This window comes from Phocoena phocoena, chromosome 3 (genome assembly GCF_963924675.1).
Source record: "Phocoena phocoena chromosome 3, mPhoPho1.1, whole genome shotgun sequence".
Lineage (NCBI taxonomy): Eukaryota > Metazoa > Chordata > Mammalia > Artiodactyla > Phocoenidae > Phocoena > Phocoena phocoena.
Genome location: NC_089221.1, coordinates 88,255,971 through 88,272,940, shown reverse-complemented (window position 1 = coordinate 88,272,940; position 16,970 = coordinate 88,255,971). Strand labels below are relative to the sequence as shown.

Genomic DNA, 16,970 nt, shown 5'->3' with positions numbered 1-16,970 from the left:
GGCCCACAGGCCCAGTTGCTCCGTGGCATGTGGGATCCTCCCAGACCAGGGCTCGAACCCGTGTCCCCTGCATTGGCAGGCAGGTCCTCAACCACTGCGCCACCAGGGAAGCCCCCATAGTTCTCATTTTAAGTTTTGGAGCGCTCGGCTGCTGCGCTCTCAAAGAGAGCGCTCTGAGGATGGCCCCAAACTCGTGAACCAAGAGGGGAAGGCATCTCACCATTACCACGTCACCCAGGAAGACCTGTACTTAGTTCTATATGGGGTCATCCCCAGCCCTCAGAACTCCGCCCACCTGCACCAGGCAATTTCGGGCCTCCTGGTCCCCACAGACAGCTCTGGGTCTGATTCTCTTCCTCAGACTCTGGATAACAACTCCCTTCAGCTACCAGAAGGTCTCTGCCTCAGACGGACGAAATTCGGTGAAGTGGCACATTTTGGTGTGTTCTTCAGTAGCCCTGTCACAAACAAAAGAGTCAGGTTTGGGCCCTTTCAGGGTAAAGTGGTCAACACCAGCTAAGTCAGGACGTATGGGGATAATTCCCTGATGTGGGACCTCTTTGAAGATGGTCATTTGAGCCACTTTATTGATGGAAAAGGAGGTGCAGGGAACTGGATATCCTATGTCAACTGTGCTCCTTTCCCCATGGAGCAGAACTTAGTTGCCGTACAATGTCAAGGGCAGATCTTTTATGAAAGCTGCAGGGAGATCTACCAGAACCCAGAGCTCCTTGTGTGGTATGGAGATTGCTATGAGACGTTTTTGGACATTCCCGTGAGCCTGCAGGTCATAAAGCAGTGGAACCAGGCATCTGGGCCCTCGGAAGAGTCTGCAGAAGGGTACAGGTGTGAAAGATGTGGAAAAGTATTTACCTACAAATATTACAGAGACAAGCATCTCAAGTACACCCCATGTGTGGACAAGGGTGACAGGAAATTTCCCTGTTCTTTATGAAAACGATCCTTTGAGAAGTGAGAACGGCTCCGGATCCATATCCTTCACGTTCATGAGAAGCATCGGCCTCACAAGTGTTCTGTGTATGGGAAATGTTTCTCTCAATCTTCCAACCTGAACAAACACATGAGAGCCCACTCTGGAGACAGACTCTACCACTGTGTGTATTGTACAAAGACGTTCACTGCCTCTAGTATACTCCGCACACATATCAGGAAGCACTCCGGCGAGAAGCCCTTCAAACGCAAGTACTGTGCCGAATCTTTTGCGTCCCATGCTGCCCACAACAGCCATGTCCGACGCTCACACAAGGAGGATGGCGCCGTTCCTGTTATATCTGCGGAACAACCTTCCCAGATCAAGAAGCCTTCTACTCCCACATGAAGTTTCATGAAGACTGCTAGCCCTCAGAGAGTTTGAGGACAGTGCCTCTGTATTTCTGTCTTGATGTTTCTTGTTTATGGGTGTATCTTACAAACAAATGATAGATTGAGATGAGAAACAGAATGATGGAACTGACCAATTAGCAGAATTTACCAGATTTCTTGACTGTGGTTTTAACAGCTTTCACAGAAACATCTTTCACAATTTCTAACAAGAATGGAGTATTGCTGAATTCACCTAGAAATAATGAAAGCTGGCTGTTAATAGTGCTTAAAGGTCTGGAAACTCAACATCAACCCTGAAAGGGACTATATTTCATTTCAGGGACTGGGAGTAGAGTCTTTGATTAATTGCGATTAAAAAAAAAAGGAGGCTTTTTCTCTACTATTTGCCCCGGGCCCGCAATTGTAATATGTCTGTGGCCATCATCCCCTGTTATATTTCTTAACAGAATAAATTCTTTAAAAATCCAAAAAAAAAAAAAGTTTTGGCCAATAATCCTCTGCATTATTATCTGATGTTCTAAAATCACAAGTTGCAGTGGTTTCTATAGAGACCAGCTTTATAACTGTTATTCCAAACTACAAAATGAAATGCCTTTAAAAAATTATACCCTAACTGTAACTTTATGACATCACAATAAAATTTACAATGTTGGCATAAGGTATTTGGAAGTCTCAGACTAGAGTTATAAATCTGCAGTAAGAGGACAATTTTCCTAAAAAATAAATAATATACTTTAAAAACCATCTCTACCATGGCCAAGAAAAATGGGAAAAAATTTGAGACAATTATTTAGATGACTACAAAAAAAAAAAAAAATCCACACTCCAAAATATCCCCTGAGGCTTTTATGTAAAAAATATGCACATAATTTGAGGAAAGAGTTTCTTAGTTTGCCGTAATTCTATTTTGCTTAGCCAGTTTAGATCTGGGGAGAAAAAGTAAAGCCAATGCTAAAAAGGGGCTTAGAAACAGCATTTCCTATTTCATGAAATCATGCTTACTGACTAAGGGTTATCCTCTGCTCGTCTTTAAATAGAATTCTCACAGAAGTTGATGAAAATCTTGGGTGAACATTGATTGAAAAATAAGTTCTTGGGCTTCCCTGGTGGCGCAGTGGTTGAGAGTTCGCCTGCCGATGCAGGGGATACGGGTTCGTGACCCGGTCTGGGAAGATCCCACATGCCGCGGAGCGGCTGGGCCCGTGAGCCATGGCCGCTGAGCCTGCGCGTCCGGAGCCTGTGCTCCGCAACGGGAGAGGCCACGACAACAACAAGAAAAAAGTTCTTTCTCTGTCTGTATATATGCTCATAAATATGCTACATGTGTATGTACATAATGGTATCAATTAAATTTTTAAAAAGATGTTCTAGCCCCCTTGCGGGGGGGTGTCTCTAAACAAGTAAAAAATGCAAAAGCACACAAATTTACATGCTTTTTGGATGATGGTAGTTGTAGCTGGTGGGAGAAAAGTATCCTAATTATTAGTTTATATATATTTGAGAAAAAAGTACAGGTTAACTTTATTTCTGAAAAGTCTACATATATTCTTTTTATTTAAATAAAGGTATGCTGCAGATATCTATGTTGCCATTGTAATAAAACATAAATACAAATTTTTATTTATTATTTATTTATTTATTTTGTAATGTGCATTCATGGTAATCTGTATTCCTTTAAGCGAGGAGTGTAATGTTATTTAATAATTCACAAAGACCATTTTAGGATAGTATACTTAGTTGATTGATTAGATTTTTAAAATGCAGATAGATTTTATTTGGTAATTTTTATTTAAAAATTTGAAGAGGGGAAATACAGAGCTGTAAAAGTACATACATGTTCAAATAGTAAAAGACAAGACAAATATTTTTCATGGGAATAATATCACCTACCAATATCAGCTTTATGGTTGAATATTGGCCACATAGCTCTATGGTATATATACTGAAGTCTAGCTAATGAAAAGTGATGTGGAAATTGAATCAACCAGTTCTTGGTTGCTTCTTTTGAAATTATATGTAAGCACATACACATTTGTAATACACAGAAACATAACACATATTTACATGTGTGCCTAATTATTTGGTTTAGCTGTTTATCAAAATGACTGCTCAAAATTCTGTATGTTTAAAAAGTTTGCTATGTAGGTCTTATTTAAACTATATTTTGAAATGAGCAAAACAATACATAGGCAATTCATAAGTAAGAAATTCTAAAAATGCCTCTTTAAGGATATTTCAGCAACTTGTAAAACTGCTTCTACTTATGCACAGACTTCAAGAGAAGGCATGCTGGGAAGCAAACTCCAGGAAGTGCCAGAAAATTAAAGAGAGAATGAGGAAAAGTGGAAAATTCGTGATGGAATTTGAAGGTCACAAGCTGAAGGTAAAGACATGGTACTCTATTTAGTAGAGGTTTTTTTTCCTCCCTCTTTTAGGCTGCACCCAGGAGAGGCAACTAGATCAGAAATAGAAAAGGAGCATTTCCTAAGGTCTGTAAGGAAAGAAAAGCTAGTGAAGAGTTATTCCTAAAGATTCTGAGAAAGCTCTTATAAAAGGGGGTAAAGAAGAGAGGAGGCTTCATTAAGTAACTTCAAATAGTCTGTGCACAGGATAGCTGGGTGACAGTTTGGTGATAGAACCTGGGTTCTTAGGCGTTTGGAATGAATTCTAAAGTTCTGGGAAGATAGATAGCGGAGTTAGCTTAAGTACCATTATGTTAGTCACCTGTTAGAAAGTTTTTTCATCTAATTATCATTTTTTTAATCTTTGATCCTGAGTTTATTTCCTTTATTATTTCTTCTGGGTATAACTGCTATATTAGACGAGAGTTGCTTAGTCTGTGGACTGTGGGGTTTGATACACCAGCTTGTTTCATTTATTTATCTGGACACTTGACTCAATAGATCTCCACTTCTATCTGGAGGCAGCTAATACAAAAAGGAAGTCCAGACTAGTCTAAAAAGGAAGACTAATCCATATTTAAAAGTAAGCTTTGCACTGCAACCACGTCTTGGAGACGGTATTCTGTTTTGTGCTATGTGAAAATTATTTTTATAGTATCACTTCATTTTAATAGAGAGGATCATGAAATTCAGTTCTTGGAAGTATTAACATTCCTGCCTTCCTGGATAGCTGGGACATTTCTCCTAAGTACAGAACTTACTTTTTTTTTTTTTTTCCTGAAATATTGAACTCATTAAGGTAAAAAGAAATTACCTAGATTAGTGATTCTCTATTCTCTATGCTAATTAGAATTCCCTGGAGAGCTTTTAAAAATTACAGATCCAAAATCCCAGCCCCTAACCTAAAACAGGGAGTGGGGCCTTGGCACGTTCTTTTTTAAAAAGCTCTCAAGGTGATTCTAACTCATAGCCAAGGTTAGAACACCCACCTAGATAGTTCAAGGACAAAAAATAATAAATAAACAAATAAATAGAAAGATAAATCCCTATCTGTATTTTAATTTGAAGCATTGCTTCAGTGTCATTTTTTCAGTGTCATTTGTTTTAAAACCACCAGTGCACTCGGTTACCGGTAGCTTTAAATCCAAATATATTTAGAATATAGCTAAGCCCTTTTACAGTCCATTTCCAACCAACTTTTCAGGTCTCAGCTCCCTACAACCCTCTTTCAATGTTGTTGAACTCAAAGCATTTGAACACTCCCTGCACCTTTATTCCTCCATGATTTAGCTTCTTGCTGTTTTCTCTCTGACATACTGGAACCTCCTTCTGAACTTGGCAAAACGCTACTTATCCTTTAAATAGCCAACTTTAGAGTCATTGCCTCTGTGACACTGGGTTAATCATAATTATTTTCTATAATGCTGATTTGTGTAAATTCAAATGACTTCAATATTTTCCTGAGGAGACAAAGCCACATTATCTAATGGTACGTATACTTAATAATACCTCTCTTCAAACTTTATCTAAGTGTGTATCTGTCATATTGCTGCTTAGTTACTCCAATATCAATAATTACTTAGGTATATAATCCCAGAAGGAGGCATTTGATTTAAGTTTATGAATTATTTCTCCTAGACATTTGAATTATGTTCTGAACAGTTGCAAATTCCAATGCGTTTTATTCCAGCTCCCTGAATCATTTTAAGGAAAACCATCATGTATGCTTTTCTTTTTCTGCTTAAAATGTGACTATCCAGACTTTAAAACAAATTGGAAATATTTAAAATATCACAACATCCATATTCTTTTGATATATTGATTTTTCACATTTGCTTACAGTATGTGTTTTAAATAGGAAATAAGTGGATATGATTTCTTTTTCTTCACTCCTTTTGGCTTTGATGCCACAGGAAGCCAGCTTGCTAACTCCCTGATACCTGATATTTCCCTGACTAAAAAGTCTCTCCGATGAGAATCAGCATTTTCCCCAAGATAGGAGTCATGAATTCTCATCTTCCTAAAGATACATATGTCCCTTAAAAGGGTCCAGAATATTTCCTGCAAAACTGTCTGTCATAGGAGCACCTATTAGAGCTACTATCAGAAAGACTGAGGGAAGAAATGCATCCTTCCTACAACAGAAAAAAAAAGTGCACCCTAAAATAGACCAAGAACTTGAACATCAGCAAAACTGGGGGTGGGGGGGGAATCAGATAACGCTTTAAGTGAAAATTTGATTTAAAAAATTAAAGCTTACTGCACATTGTTAGAGCTTGGAGTTGAGGCCCCTGGACGATGAACTCACAAGTGTAGGTAGTGTGCTACATGAGGGGCAAGTTTTTCGCTAACATCGCAAGGGTCTCTGGCCCGATGAGTGGAGTTTGATAGTAATACTTGCTACAAATGTAAAAAAAAAAAAAAAAAAATTAAAGCTTATCCTTCAGTTCTCTAGCTTAAGTTTTCCGACTTCTCACTGTTGGAATTTTGTGAAATATACAGATGGTAGAGAAGAATTTGTGTTAATATTCTGAATTTACATTTCTTACTTTAGGAAGGTGTTTGGTTTGTTAGGGTGGTCTGTAGTGCAATCTATAATTACACAGATTGCAATTTATATCTACTCACAAAACAGAAGAGTTACTTTTCTAGGACAATTTCAGGTCTCTGCAGATAGGAAAAATTTCTGTAATTGAGAAACTACTCAACTTCTAGGCAAGAGCCCGTAACATCCAGGTAATCCCATGCCGATATGGACTCTTCCTTTCCTCTCAAATCGGTATTGCTCATGACCCCAGATTCTCCATCAAACTCAATCCCGGCTGAACTACAGGTAATAGCCCCGCTGGGTGCGGAATGCAGGCCAACCACTGGAGGGCGTCTGGACGCTTCCAAACAGCTCCGAAGCGCCTGGAAATCTAGAGCTCGAGGACTGGAAAGCGCAGGAGGAAGAACGTGATCTTTGATTTTATTGGGCTAATAAGTAAAGGGAAGAACAGGCAGGTTTGGGAGCAAAAGTACGCTGTTTTCTTTCTTGGGATTAGCCCTTCTTGCTGAGGCAGCAAATTCCCTAGAGAGTTAGAGAGACTAATACCACTCAGGCCCCAGCCCGCGGAGCCCCATGAGGGCGAGTCTCGATAGTATGTAGCCCCGCAGCGCCGGGCGCCTGGCTAGCTTCCCGGGCGCTGGAGGACACCGGCACACGTCCCGAGGCGCGAGGACCGCCTCGCTGTCAGGTGATCGCCCGACGGTGGCGGCCGAGGGCCCGAGGCACTGCAACCTGCACTAGAAACCCGGGAACGCAAGGCCTTTTCCAATAATAAAGGAATTCCTTCCCTGACCTCCATTTCTTCCCCCACCGGGTTCGTTCAAAGCATTTATCCTTTGGGGAGTGGGCAGTGAACCAACCTCGGAGTTGAAATAGAAAAGGTGTACGGTATTTCGGGTGGGCTCCCCTGCCGCATTCATTTCCTCCCTGCCGAAGATTCGCACTGAATTGTAATCACTTTACCCTGTGATTTTCTCGATCTAAAAAAAAAATGTGTTTTCAAAGCATCACTTTAAAGAAAAGTCTTGCTTCCTGCTCATGAACCTTTAAATCCCTGGTAGGAAGAGGGGAGTTGAAAGGCACATGAGAGATGCTCAGGTTTTCAGATATCCCGGCGCCGGGCAATGCGCCTTGTGAAGAACAGGACAGAGATTTCCAAAAACACGTAGTCACTGTCGTTGCCTGCCAGCCGGCTGCTGGGACTGCGTGTCACTTGAGGGGCCCTGGAGACAGATTTCGGCTCTCCGGCTACAGGGTGGGAACCGGTTCCTTTGTAACTGAAAGACCCTACCCTCAGCTAAAAAGATGTCAAATCATTCCTCAGGCCAGACGGAATTCAGCAGCCAAAGGGTTACACGCGGCTGCCGGGTTCGGGCGGAGAAGAGGGCGCCTCAGCACTCCCAGTAATTCAATTAGTCAGGTTTCTGGAAGGTGGGGCCCGGGAGGGGGGTTAGGAGGCGTGGGGAAGGGAGGAGATTAGGAAAACGCCTCTTTCTCGTGGAGCAGACCAATCCGGTTGGAGTAAAGAGGGAAAAAAACCCCGATCTGTAAGCAAACAGCAGGCCTTTCCCTGACTGGCTGCTCCAGCCACCCCCCCACCCCTTTTCCAAGTAAACTGCGAGGAAAAGAAAAAAAAAAAAAACAGCCCACATGACCCGGGCCGCGGCGGCAGCAGCGCTGGCTAGGCTCGGGCTGGCGGCGCCTCCCCCTCTCGGTCCGGAGCTCACACCGGCGCTCGCGCCGCCCGCCGACCCCGCGCCCTGCGCTCCACGCCCACCCCACCCCCGCGCCGCCCACGTCCACGTTCACGCGCGCGGCGTCGCGCTCCGGTACGGCTGCTGCTGCTGGTGCTGCTGCTGGGTTGCCGCTGCTGTCGGCTTTACACGCAGGTCATTAACGAGGGGGCGTGCCCGAGGAAATTTTTCCCATAAAGCATTTTTTCTCTCTCTCGTTTTTTTCTCTTTTGCAAAACTGACTTTTACCCCTTTCCACTTCTCGCCAGTCGTTTCAATCCCTCCTGGGCTGCTCGTGTTGCTGCTGCACTCAAGTTTATTTTCCCGCCTGGTAAAGGTTTTGGGATTCTGTCGGTGGTTTTCACCTCTTGTTGCTGCTGTGCCCAAGGAGGGAAAGAGGAGCAGCTGCGGGAGGATCGGGAAGGTTTTCTGATGTAGTCATCGGGGAGGTGCCACACGCTCTCGTGCGCTCTTTTTTTTTTTTTTTTTTTTTCTCCTTTCGCATTTCAAACTGATTGATGCCTCTCTACAAGTTGCCGGGCTTGGGGTCGGACCAGTCGGAGTCGCAGGGACACTTCTGAGAGCTCACCCAGGGCTCTTGGCACCGCGTCTGGGGGCTCATTCTTGCTCCCGGAAGGCGATCGGAGACTGACATCAGCCCATCCAGGAGTTGGAGGGATTCATTTGAAAGTGATTGTTTCCCCTCCCGCTCTCCAGCTGAACAGTTGGATTGGCATCGTCCTGCAGCTCCGCCTGGCTGGCTGGTTCAGACCTCTGCTCTCCATTCACTCTGGTGCACCGACTCCCGGCCAAGAAAAGCACGCGCGAGAAATCCCCGAGACTCAGGCAGCGGCCAGGGTGTCGCCTCCCGCCACCGTCGCAGTCCGACTCCGACAGGGGACCTGCCGAAAGACGCGAAAAGCCAAACTTTTCTTTGAGGTTTGAGAGGCAAGACCGCTCCTCGCCCCCTTAGCTGCTGCTTAACCAGTTCCAGGACGCCGGCGGGGCTGGGTTTCTGGCTCCAGATCTCCACCCTTCTCGGCGCACCGCCCCGAACCCGTAGCACCTACGAGACTCCTTCGAGATTTCCAGGGGTTACCGGGTTAAAGCACAGAGGAGGCGGGGGAAGGGGGTCCTCAGACTCCCAGGACCACAGGCGGGAAGCCCCCCATCCACACGGAGCCCTCTTCCTGCAGTTTCCTACAGGCCGCCAAAGTAACTTGGAGCGAAGCGGGGCGCAGTGCGAGGGCCCTGGGCGGCGGCGGAGCCGTGCGCACCCCGCGGCGCCGACGCTGAGCCGGGCCCGGCGGGCCGGTGTATGTCTCCCCGCGGCCGTGGCGCGCAACTCCCGGTGACTGTGCAGCGTGCGCCGCCGCCTGCCCCAACCCGCGCTGCCGACGCCCGGCCCGGCGCGCACCTCCTTCTCCCGGGGTGACCGGCCTGCCGCCGCCGCCCGAGACACAGCTTGGCACCCCTTCCCCCGCCCTCGCCGCCGCCACCACACACACACACGCACGCTTCTCTCCATCTTGTGATTCCTTTTTTTCTCCTGAGCCCTCCAGTGGGGGTGCGAGTTTGCCTTTATTCCCCCCACTCCTCCACCTTTATTTCTGTCTCTCCTCCCCCTCCTCAGCTTGGTGTGCGCCTCTTTCTTTTCTCGCCCCTCTTCATTTTTATTTATTCATATTTATTTGGCTCCCGCTCTCTCTCGCCCCTTCTCCCTCCCTCCCTCCCTCCCTCCGGATCCCTGATCTCTCCCCGGAGTGGCGCGTCGGCGGCTCCGCCGCTGGCCAGGCGTGATGTTGCACGTGGAGATGTTGACGCTGATGTTTCTTGTGCTCTGGACGTGTGTGTTCAGCCAGGATCCTGGCTCCAAGGCCGTCGCCGACCGCTACGCCGTCTACTGGAACAGCAGCAACCCCAGGTAAGGCAATGGGGGGCGGAGAGCCGGGGCTACCCGGGCCTCGGGGACCTGCGGAAGGAGCGGCGGCGCCGGGGATCCGCGCGCATCGGCCGACAGCGGCGCGCACTCTCAGAGTCTGCGTCGCTCGGGCGCGGATGGCTTTCGAGGCGCCCGCGGGAAACGCTCACTTCGTGCCCCTCATTGTTGAGGTGCGGCAGGGAGCCTGAGCGCCCCTGGGCGTCCCCGGGGCTGCCCAGACCCGATGCTTCTGCGAAGCCCGGGGAGACTCGGAAAAGGCGGGAGCCCGGGAGTGGAGACTTCGCTTCCCACCCGGGCAGGCTGGCCAGCATCCCGAGCCAGGCGCGGGGCTTGGGCACGGGGAGCCCCGGGCGCAAGCCGCCAGGAGCTCCCTCTTGGAGCGTGGCTGCGCAGGGACTGTGGAGAGAACTCGCTAAACATCCCCAAAGTGTTTTTTTGTTTGTTTGTTTTCTTTTTAAATTTTTTCCTTCCCTTTTCCCCGGTGCGCTCAGAAAGCGCACTGGCTGGGGGAAGTGTGGGGGGCTGGGGGAAGTGTGGGGGGCTGGGAAGCGGAAGCTTTAGGTTTATATTTTCCTCTTTAACTACGAGGAAATCATCCGACCACTAAGTCAGACTGGTCCCGGCTCTCTTGGCAGTAGAGAGGTTTCTCCCACCTCCTCCACCTCTCGGTGGGCTCAAGGTGCCAGAAAGTTTGATCTAATGCCGGGTTACGTCATGCTTGCGGAGCTAGCTGCTGGAGTTGGCCGAACCGGGAGGTGGGAGCCGTTCGTCCGAAGCCTGGCAGTGTGCAGCCGGAGGAAAACGCGCGGTTACCTGGAAACGTTTTTCGGGCGCTTCCAAAGCCAGCCGAGTACGCGGGAACCTAGAGACGGGCGCCCGGGGCCGCCCTAGCGCTCCTGCTGGACCCTGGCTTGTTCACGGACCCTGGAAGAGGGGTAGGGGTGGGGTTGTCCAGAGTGCCGGGCGGACCCCTCCCGATCCAGAGCAGGTCCAAGCCCTACTTTCTCCCCGGCAGCAGTCGGCCCCGCAGGGCCCATATTGCTCTGCCTTTCTGGGACCGAGGCCAGCTTCCAGCCTTCCAGCTGTGGGCTGGTCTCGGTGCCCGCCGAGGAGAAGGGAAATAGCATCGATTATACCTAAAATCCCAGGTTTTTCCCTGGGCTGGCGTGGAAGTTGGGAGAAGAAACGCGGAGGCCAAGGGAAGAGTTTGGTTGCTGCGCACCCAGCGCGCTTGGGGAGAGGGGGCTGGTGGGCGCCTCTAGTTTTTCCTACCTCCCGGTGGCCCTCTCCGCCGGCCTCCCGCCTTCCTTTGTTATGCTGGCATAGGAGGGATTCCCCCGCTTGAAGTAATGTTCTCTCAGTTGAAGATGAGCAGATTTCTCTACGAGCCGTACACCGGTTGCCGAACGGGGATAGAGTCCCCCACCCCCCGCCCCGCTACCCCAGGAAAGATAGTCACACCCAGGTAGCCCAAGTCCTGATTGAATCGCTTGGGCCAAGTGGAGACATCCTTCAAAGTTTGGTTTAAAAAGTCTCCTGAAGGTGGGTGTGGGATGGGAAGCTATTTCTTCTTTGACATGCCACTTACCGCTATTAGGAAAAGAGAAAGAGAAGCCATCCTGCCAGAGGAGATGCCTTTTATTAAAGCTGACAAGACAAATAGAGCAAGCTTTCCAGTTGTGATGGCGTTAAAAGCAAGTCTCATTATGTTGGTTGGTTTTATTCCCCTTTGGGCTTTATTAGACAGCATATTCGAAACAGAGGAATTTATATTTTAAACTTTAGTGCCTTATCAAATAAAACAACAGTGAAATTGGTTAGTTGACTTTGGGACATTTTACTCTTGCTTGTCTTTTGTTTCCCACTCCAAACTTCACAGTGTAATCTTTTTCTCATGGTATTAATTTATTTGGGTACTTGGGTGTTCCAGTCATCCTGGGTTAAAACAGAAAGGATCAGCAACATCCCCACTCTTACCCCCTCCTTCTTAACCTGTCAAACTAGTCTGAGTTAGTTTGAGGACATTTTATCTTAGGTTATCTCTGTTTTATGCTTTTGATACTGTTGTTTGGTTTGAGATTAGCACATTGATTTTTGTCACAGGTCATGTTTTTTAATAGATCTGCCCTGCCTGCGGAAAACTGCTCCGGATGCCATGGTGTGTTTGAACCTGCCCAAAGTTAACCTGTAGAATCTTAAAATACCAAGAGTATTCTCAAGTCAGTGTTTTAATTTGAAGTTTGTGGAAATACTTCTCTGATCATTATCAATTTGATAATGTTCAAAAGAAAGAATCATGCAACCCACCCCCCCCCAAAAAAGATTCAGCTCTAACTTTAGTATTTTTAGGGATTTGTGTTTATCTTCATATGTTATCACAGTAAAACTTACTTTAAAAAATAATATAATTTTAAAACTAGGTACTGGTAGGCAGATTTATCTTAGAAATGTGGAATAAGATGGTGCTTTTTTGATGAATGAAGAAAAGTCAGCTTGGATGTATTTAAAAGGAGCCAAATGCAAAATAAGTAATTTAGAAATAAGTTTATCACAAAAGATAGTGCAAAAATATTTTAGAAAATTTGCAGGGGTCTACTAAATTTTAAACTTCTAATGTTTTACATTTTCTTTTCATCTATGCCATCATTTTGTAAAGTAAGCTAACCATGCTTTTTGGTTTGACATAAATCCTATCTTTTAAGATTTTGCTAAATTAATAATATTATCAGAAGACTTCAGTCTTGTGGAAAAAAGTAGAAAACTTTAATTGCAACGTAATGAGACTTTAAAGATTTTTCTCTTAGAAGAAAAGTTTAGCGGACACATTAAGCTGATAATAAATGGATATTGTGGCAAAATGAAGTAAATATATTTTAGCTTATACTAATGTACTTCATTTGAAATTATGTTTAGATAAAATTAAAATTAAGTATTACATCTTGATCACAGGATTTAAATTTCTTATTTTGTAACTTGTGTAGTCATAGGAGTTTATCAGCTGCATTGGGTTTCACTACTGACTGCTTTGATAACAGAAGCATCCATAGATCTAAGTTCACAGAGGAAAAAAAAATAAAATGTATTTGCTGTCAGATGGTTTTGCTGTTAGAATCTGTCTTCCCAAGCATTCACTTCTGGGAAATAGATGTTTAATTTTTAAATGCTGATAACTTTTTAATTGGCAGTATTTATTGGGCAGTGGACCACATTGATTTTATGTATTGACTTGCTACAGATCTCTGAAATAGCAACTGAGACCTAACAGTCTGAATAAAAATATATGATAACATTTTTGTAAATGCACCTTTCATATTTTAAACGTTTGAAAAGTTGTATGAGTTTCACCTAAATCGTGAGAGTAATAGAAAGATCCTTTTAATGTTATGCTCAATTCTGAACCGGCCTGTTACTAAGTAAGTTTGAGTAATGAAGATCCAAGTCAAGGAGACTATAACTATTGATAGAATATTTGTGTCTAATTTCTTTAATAATGGAAAAAGCTTTTAAGTAACTTTAAAAAAGACTTTCAATAATAAAACTTCCTTTACATTCTCCCTTAGTAGCTACGTTTATAAAGGTAGAGGTGACTCAATATTAAGAGTATGCCGCTTAATTTGAAACATGCTATAAACAGTTTGGTGCTTCCAAAGATAATATTCTTTCAAGTGCTGTGTATGTTGAAAGGTTCTTGGATTCATTTGACCACTTGCCAAAATGATGCTGGGATAATTAAACATGTCTCCTACTGGTTGGCATTAATAGATGGAATAGTAAAATAATACAGTGGCAAATATAACGAGCATACTTTAAGAGTACCGATTTTCTTCACTTAGTACTTTGCTTCTGTTAAGGTTTGAGAATCACCAATTTAAAATGTTATTCTCTTATGGGAAAAGATATCCCTATAATTCATCTGGGATTTTCTAAATTTCAGCCTAACCATATGTTTTCTTTGGACTTGTAAATTAAACATTTCATGTTAGAGTAGCAGGTAATTGACACCATTTAGTTTTGCAAACATGTAATCTTGAGTTGTGAAAGTGATGTGAATTCTAGGTCAACACTCCCAAATCTTTCAGGCAGTATAGGTGATATGTACATGACTAAGTAGAGAGTAGTAACATTTTTCCCTGATCATATAGCCCTTGCATATTTTTTCTCTTTCAAAATTCACTTGTTTCATTTAAAAAAATCTGAGCTTCCAGTGTTTTATATATATATATATATATATATATATATATATATATATATATATATATATACCAGTATACCAGTACTGTGCCTTTCCCACTGACAAATGAAATCAGTTTGGTCTAAATCTAAGAATTTGTTTTGAGGAAAGATGGAAAGTTGATCTTGGTTTTGAATGAGTTGTATCACCAACCCTGATAACTTTATTTTTGAAATTTTAAGTGTTTTAAATAATACTTCATATGTTAGAAACAAAAGTTCTTCAAGTAAAAGACATTACTTAGAATCTTTTAACTTTATTAACCCTGAACCTCAGTGTAATGTATCATTTTATTAGGTGTAATGGGATAATTTTGTTATTTATATCAGAATTTTATAAACATCTACTTTAAAAATAAAAATAAACATCTGCTTTAAAAACAAAGTGATGAAAATCTATATCCACTGTAGGAAACCTGAAGTGTTTTTACCCTTATCCATTTGTAGGAGACCTGAAGTGAATTTTCCCCCTCTTACCCTTTGTTTAATCTAGAAATTTGTAGAAGAAAAGTGTGCTTCTTATTTTTGGCCAGTTTTCCATAGAAGTTTGAAAGCAAAATAAGCCATTGAGATGTTATGTTCCATTGATTTTATACATTATGTTATGTATTCGTAATAAGCTATCAGAAATAGTCAACTGTCTTTTTCTTAGGTGACTGGAACATCAGTGCTGTTTGAGGCACGCTTGGCTGTTCAGTGTGAGACCAAGGTCAATATACTCTTCATGATTAAAAGAATCAGAGAGAACCTTCAGTAGTTCATTACTCCCTGTTCGTTGATTTTAGTGGTATTAACTAAGCCATTGGCTCACTGAACGAATATCTTGTTGCCATATGTGTTCTGGCTGATGAGCAATAGCTCTAGAGGCTTCCACCTTTGAAGACTGAGGATCAGATTTGGAGGGAGCACTTAGTTATTTGGGGGCAAATTAGCCTTGTGAATTTCTTGCCATTTAATCTTGTAAGATGCCTCTGAAGAGGCATTTCATTGCATTCTGTCCACTGGCCTGATTTCCTGTTGGATGGGACAGATAAAGATGAGCGCCTCCTTTTCTCCCCTGTTGCTATGAACCAAGCAAGCTACCAGCTTCATGCTGGGCCAAGAAAATTAATGAATACAATTAGTCCTTCAGGAGTCCTGGCCTTTGCAAACTTAGAAGTATATGCCAAAAGAATGTACCTTTGAGGAAGAGAAAACATTGAAATAGAAAATGAACAAAACATAAGAATATGTTAAGAACAGAATTTTATGTGAGGGTAACATTTGGTTTATTGTTTTTTCTTTGTCCAATATATATCATTTGATTAATAGTTTTTGAAAAAAGATACCCCTCAGCCCTCTTCATTTTTTGTGTTGGTTTTGAATAACTTCCAGCAGTAATGAGAATTTAAAAAGCTATGATATCTTATTTTAGATAATGAACCACTCTATGTTAACTGATGCCATATAATCAATTTTCTTTTCAGAAACAGTATACAAACTGTTAAAACAGCAGCCCTGATTAGAATGTCTTTGTTGAAAAGGAAGCTTGTATGTCTCTAAGCACAGTGAGGAAGTTCTGGCCATTTACCCAGGATGCTCAGTCAGGACTAGTCTTCCAAACCGAGAAAAAATTGCCTCTCATCATTTGTGACAGATAATGCCTTCATATTCAGGTATAAAACCTCAAAGGGGAGTGTAAGAAATGAGATATTAATATTCACTTTTAGTAATTTGTCTTATGATGGTGGTCTTAGACAGCTAAACATCAATAAATTATTGTCTCTTTTAAGGGCCTGATTTATATTATTAGATTTATATTTTAGTCTGCTTCTCAACCTATACCGTGAGCTGTTTTGTGGAAAAGTTTCTTGTGATTAATTTGAACTTCCAGTGTTTCTGAATGGGATATTACTCACTACCAGGAGATCTGTTTCCTCTGGGTTTTGCCTGTATTCATGTTTTCAAAATTGTCTGTTATAAACAAGGCAGCACAATGACATAGAAGAACTTAGTTTAAAAGTAAAAAGTAGTAATGCAGGCTTTTCTGTATCACAACTATGATGCCTAGTTTTGAGCATAAACAAAAATTTTTCCTTCTATTTTACTATTCTTGATAATCTATACTCCTTATTGTACTCTGAAGGGTTTATTGTGAACTACTGAAGTCTCTACACTGTTTTCTAATCTGAAATCTGTGTAGATGGAAACTCTTTATTTTTAGGCTTTTGAATATAGTATTCAAACAGTGAGCCATAGATTTCAATAAAACCTTTATTTTAAAACAGTGAAAACTTCTCCTTGAGTTAGCTGGTTGCTGGGAGACGGTAGTGTACTACAGTGATGGTTAGCTCAGCTTTCATTCAGGTAGAATTCTATCATTTTCAATAAGGAAAAATAAACCTTTGTCACCTTGAGAAACATTCTTCATGCAGTTGACAGTTGACAGGTTGAAGAAAATGTTACTGTCAGGTCTTATTTTCCCCTCAAGTGAGAAATAAAAATAGTTTTGAGTGATTTTTTTAAAAAAAATCTATTAAAAACTTATTTCAAAATGGAGGAAAATGTTTTTAGTTTTTATGTGTATGTCACAGAGTTAATCTGCCATTTGCTTCAGGGAAGGTCGTCAAAGTGCAATTCCAGGAGCGGTTGTCTAACAGCTAAGTTCCTAGGGTATTACCTTTGAAAAGCCAAATACAGTTGATTTGTTTGTAACAGGATATCTATCACTGGACATTTTATGATGGAGCTCTGTAAGAGATATAAATATTATTCCTGTTACTGCTTATCAA

General features: G+C 43.0%; 1 protein-coding gene, 1 non-coding gene and 1 pseudogene across 3 annotated transcripts in view; all 3 read left to right on the top strand.

The window, feature by feature from the left end:
* LOC136120214 (PR domain zinc finger protein 14 pseudogene) overlaps positions 1–1,359 on the top strand; it is a 51,952-nt pseudogene extending 50,593 nt beyond the window's left edge.
* A 4,645-nt stretch (positions 1,360–6,004) lies between these two features.
* Positions 6,005–6,154, top strand: LOC136121763 (small nucleolar RNA SNORA62/SNORA6 family). Its single transcript, XR_010655775.1, has one exon. It is a non-coding gene; the product is annotated as a small nucleolar RNA SNORA62/SNORA6 family (small nucleolar RNA).
* A 3,672-nt stretch (positions 6,155–9,826) lies between these two features.
* The window catches only part of EFNA5 (ephrin A5), a 275,984-nt gene continuing 268,840 nt past the window's right edge, over positions 9,827–16,970 (top strand). For both annotated transcript variants that reach the window (XM_065874735.1, XM_065874734.1), the window contains exon 1: positions 9,827–9,951. In XM_065874735.1, coding sequence (XP_065730807.1) covers positions 9,827–9,951 — 125 coding nt within the window. The remainder of the gene's footprint in view (positions 9,952–16,970) is intronic.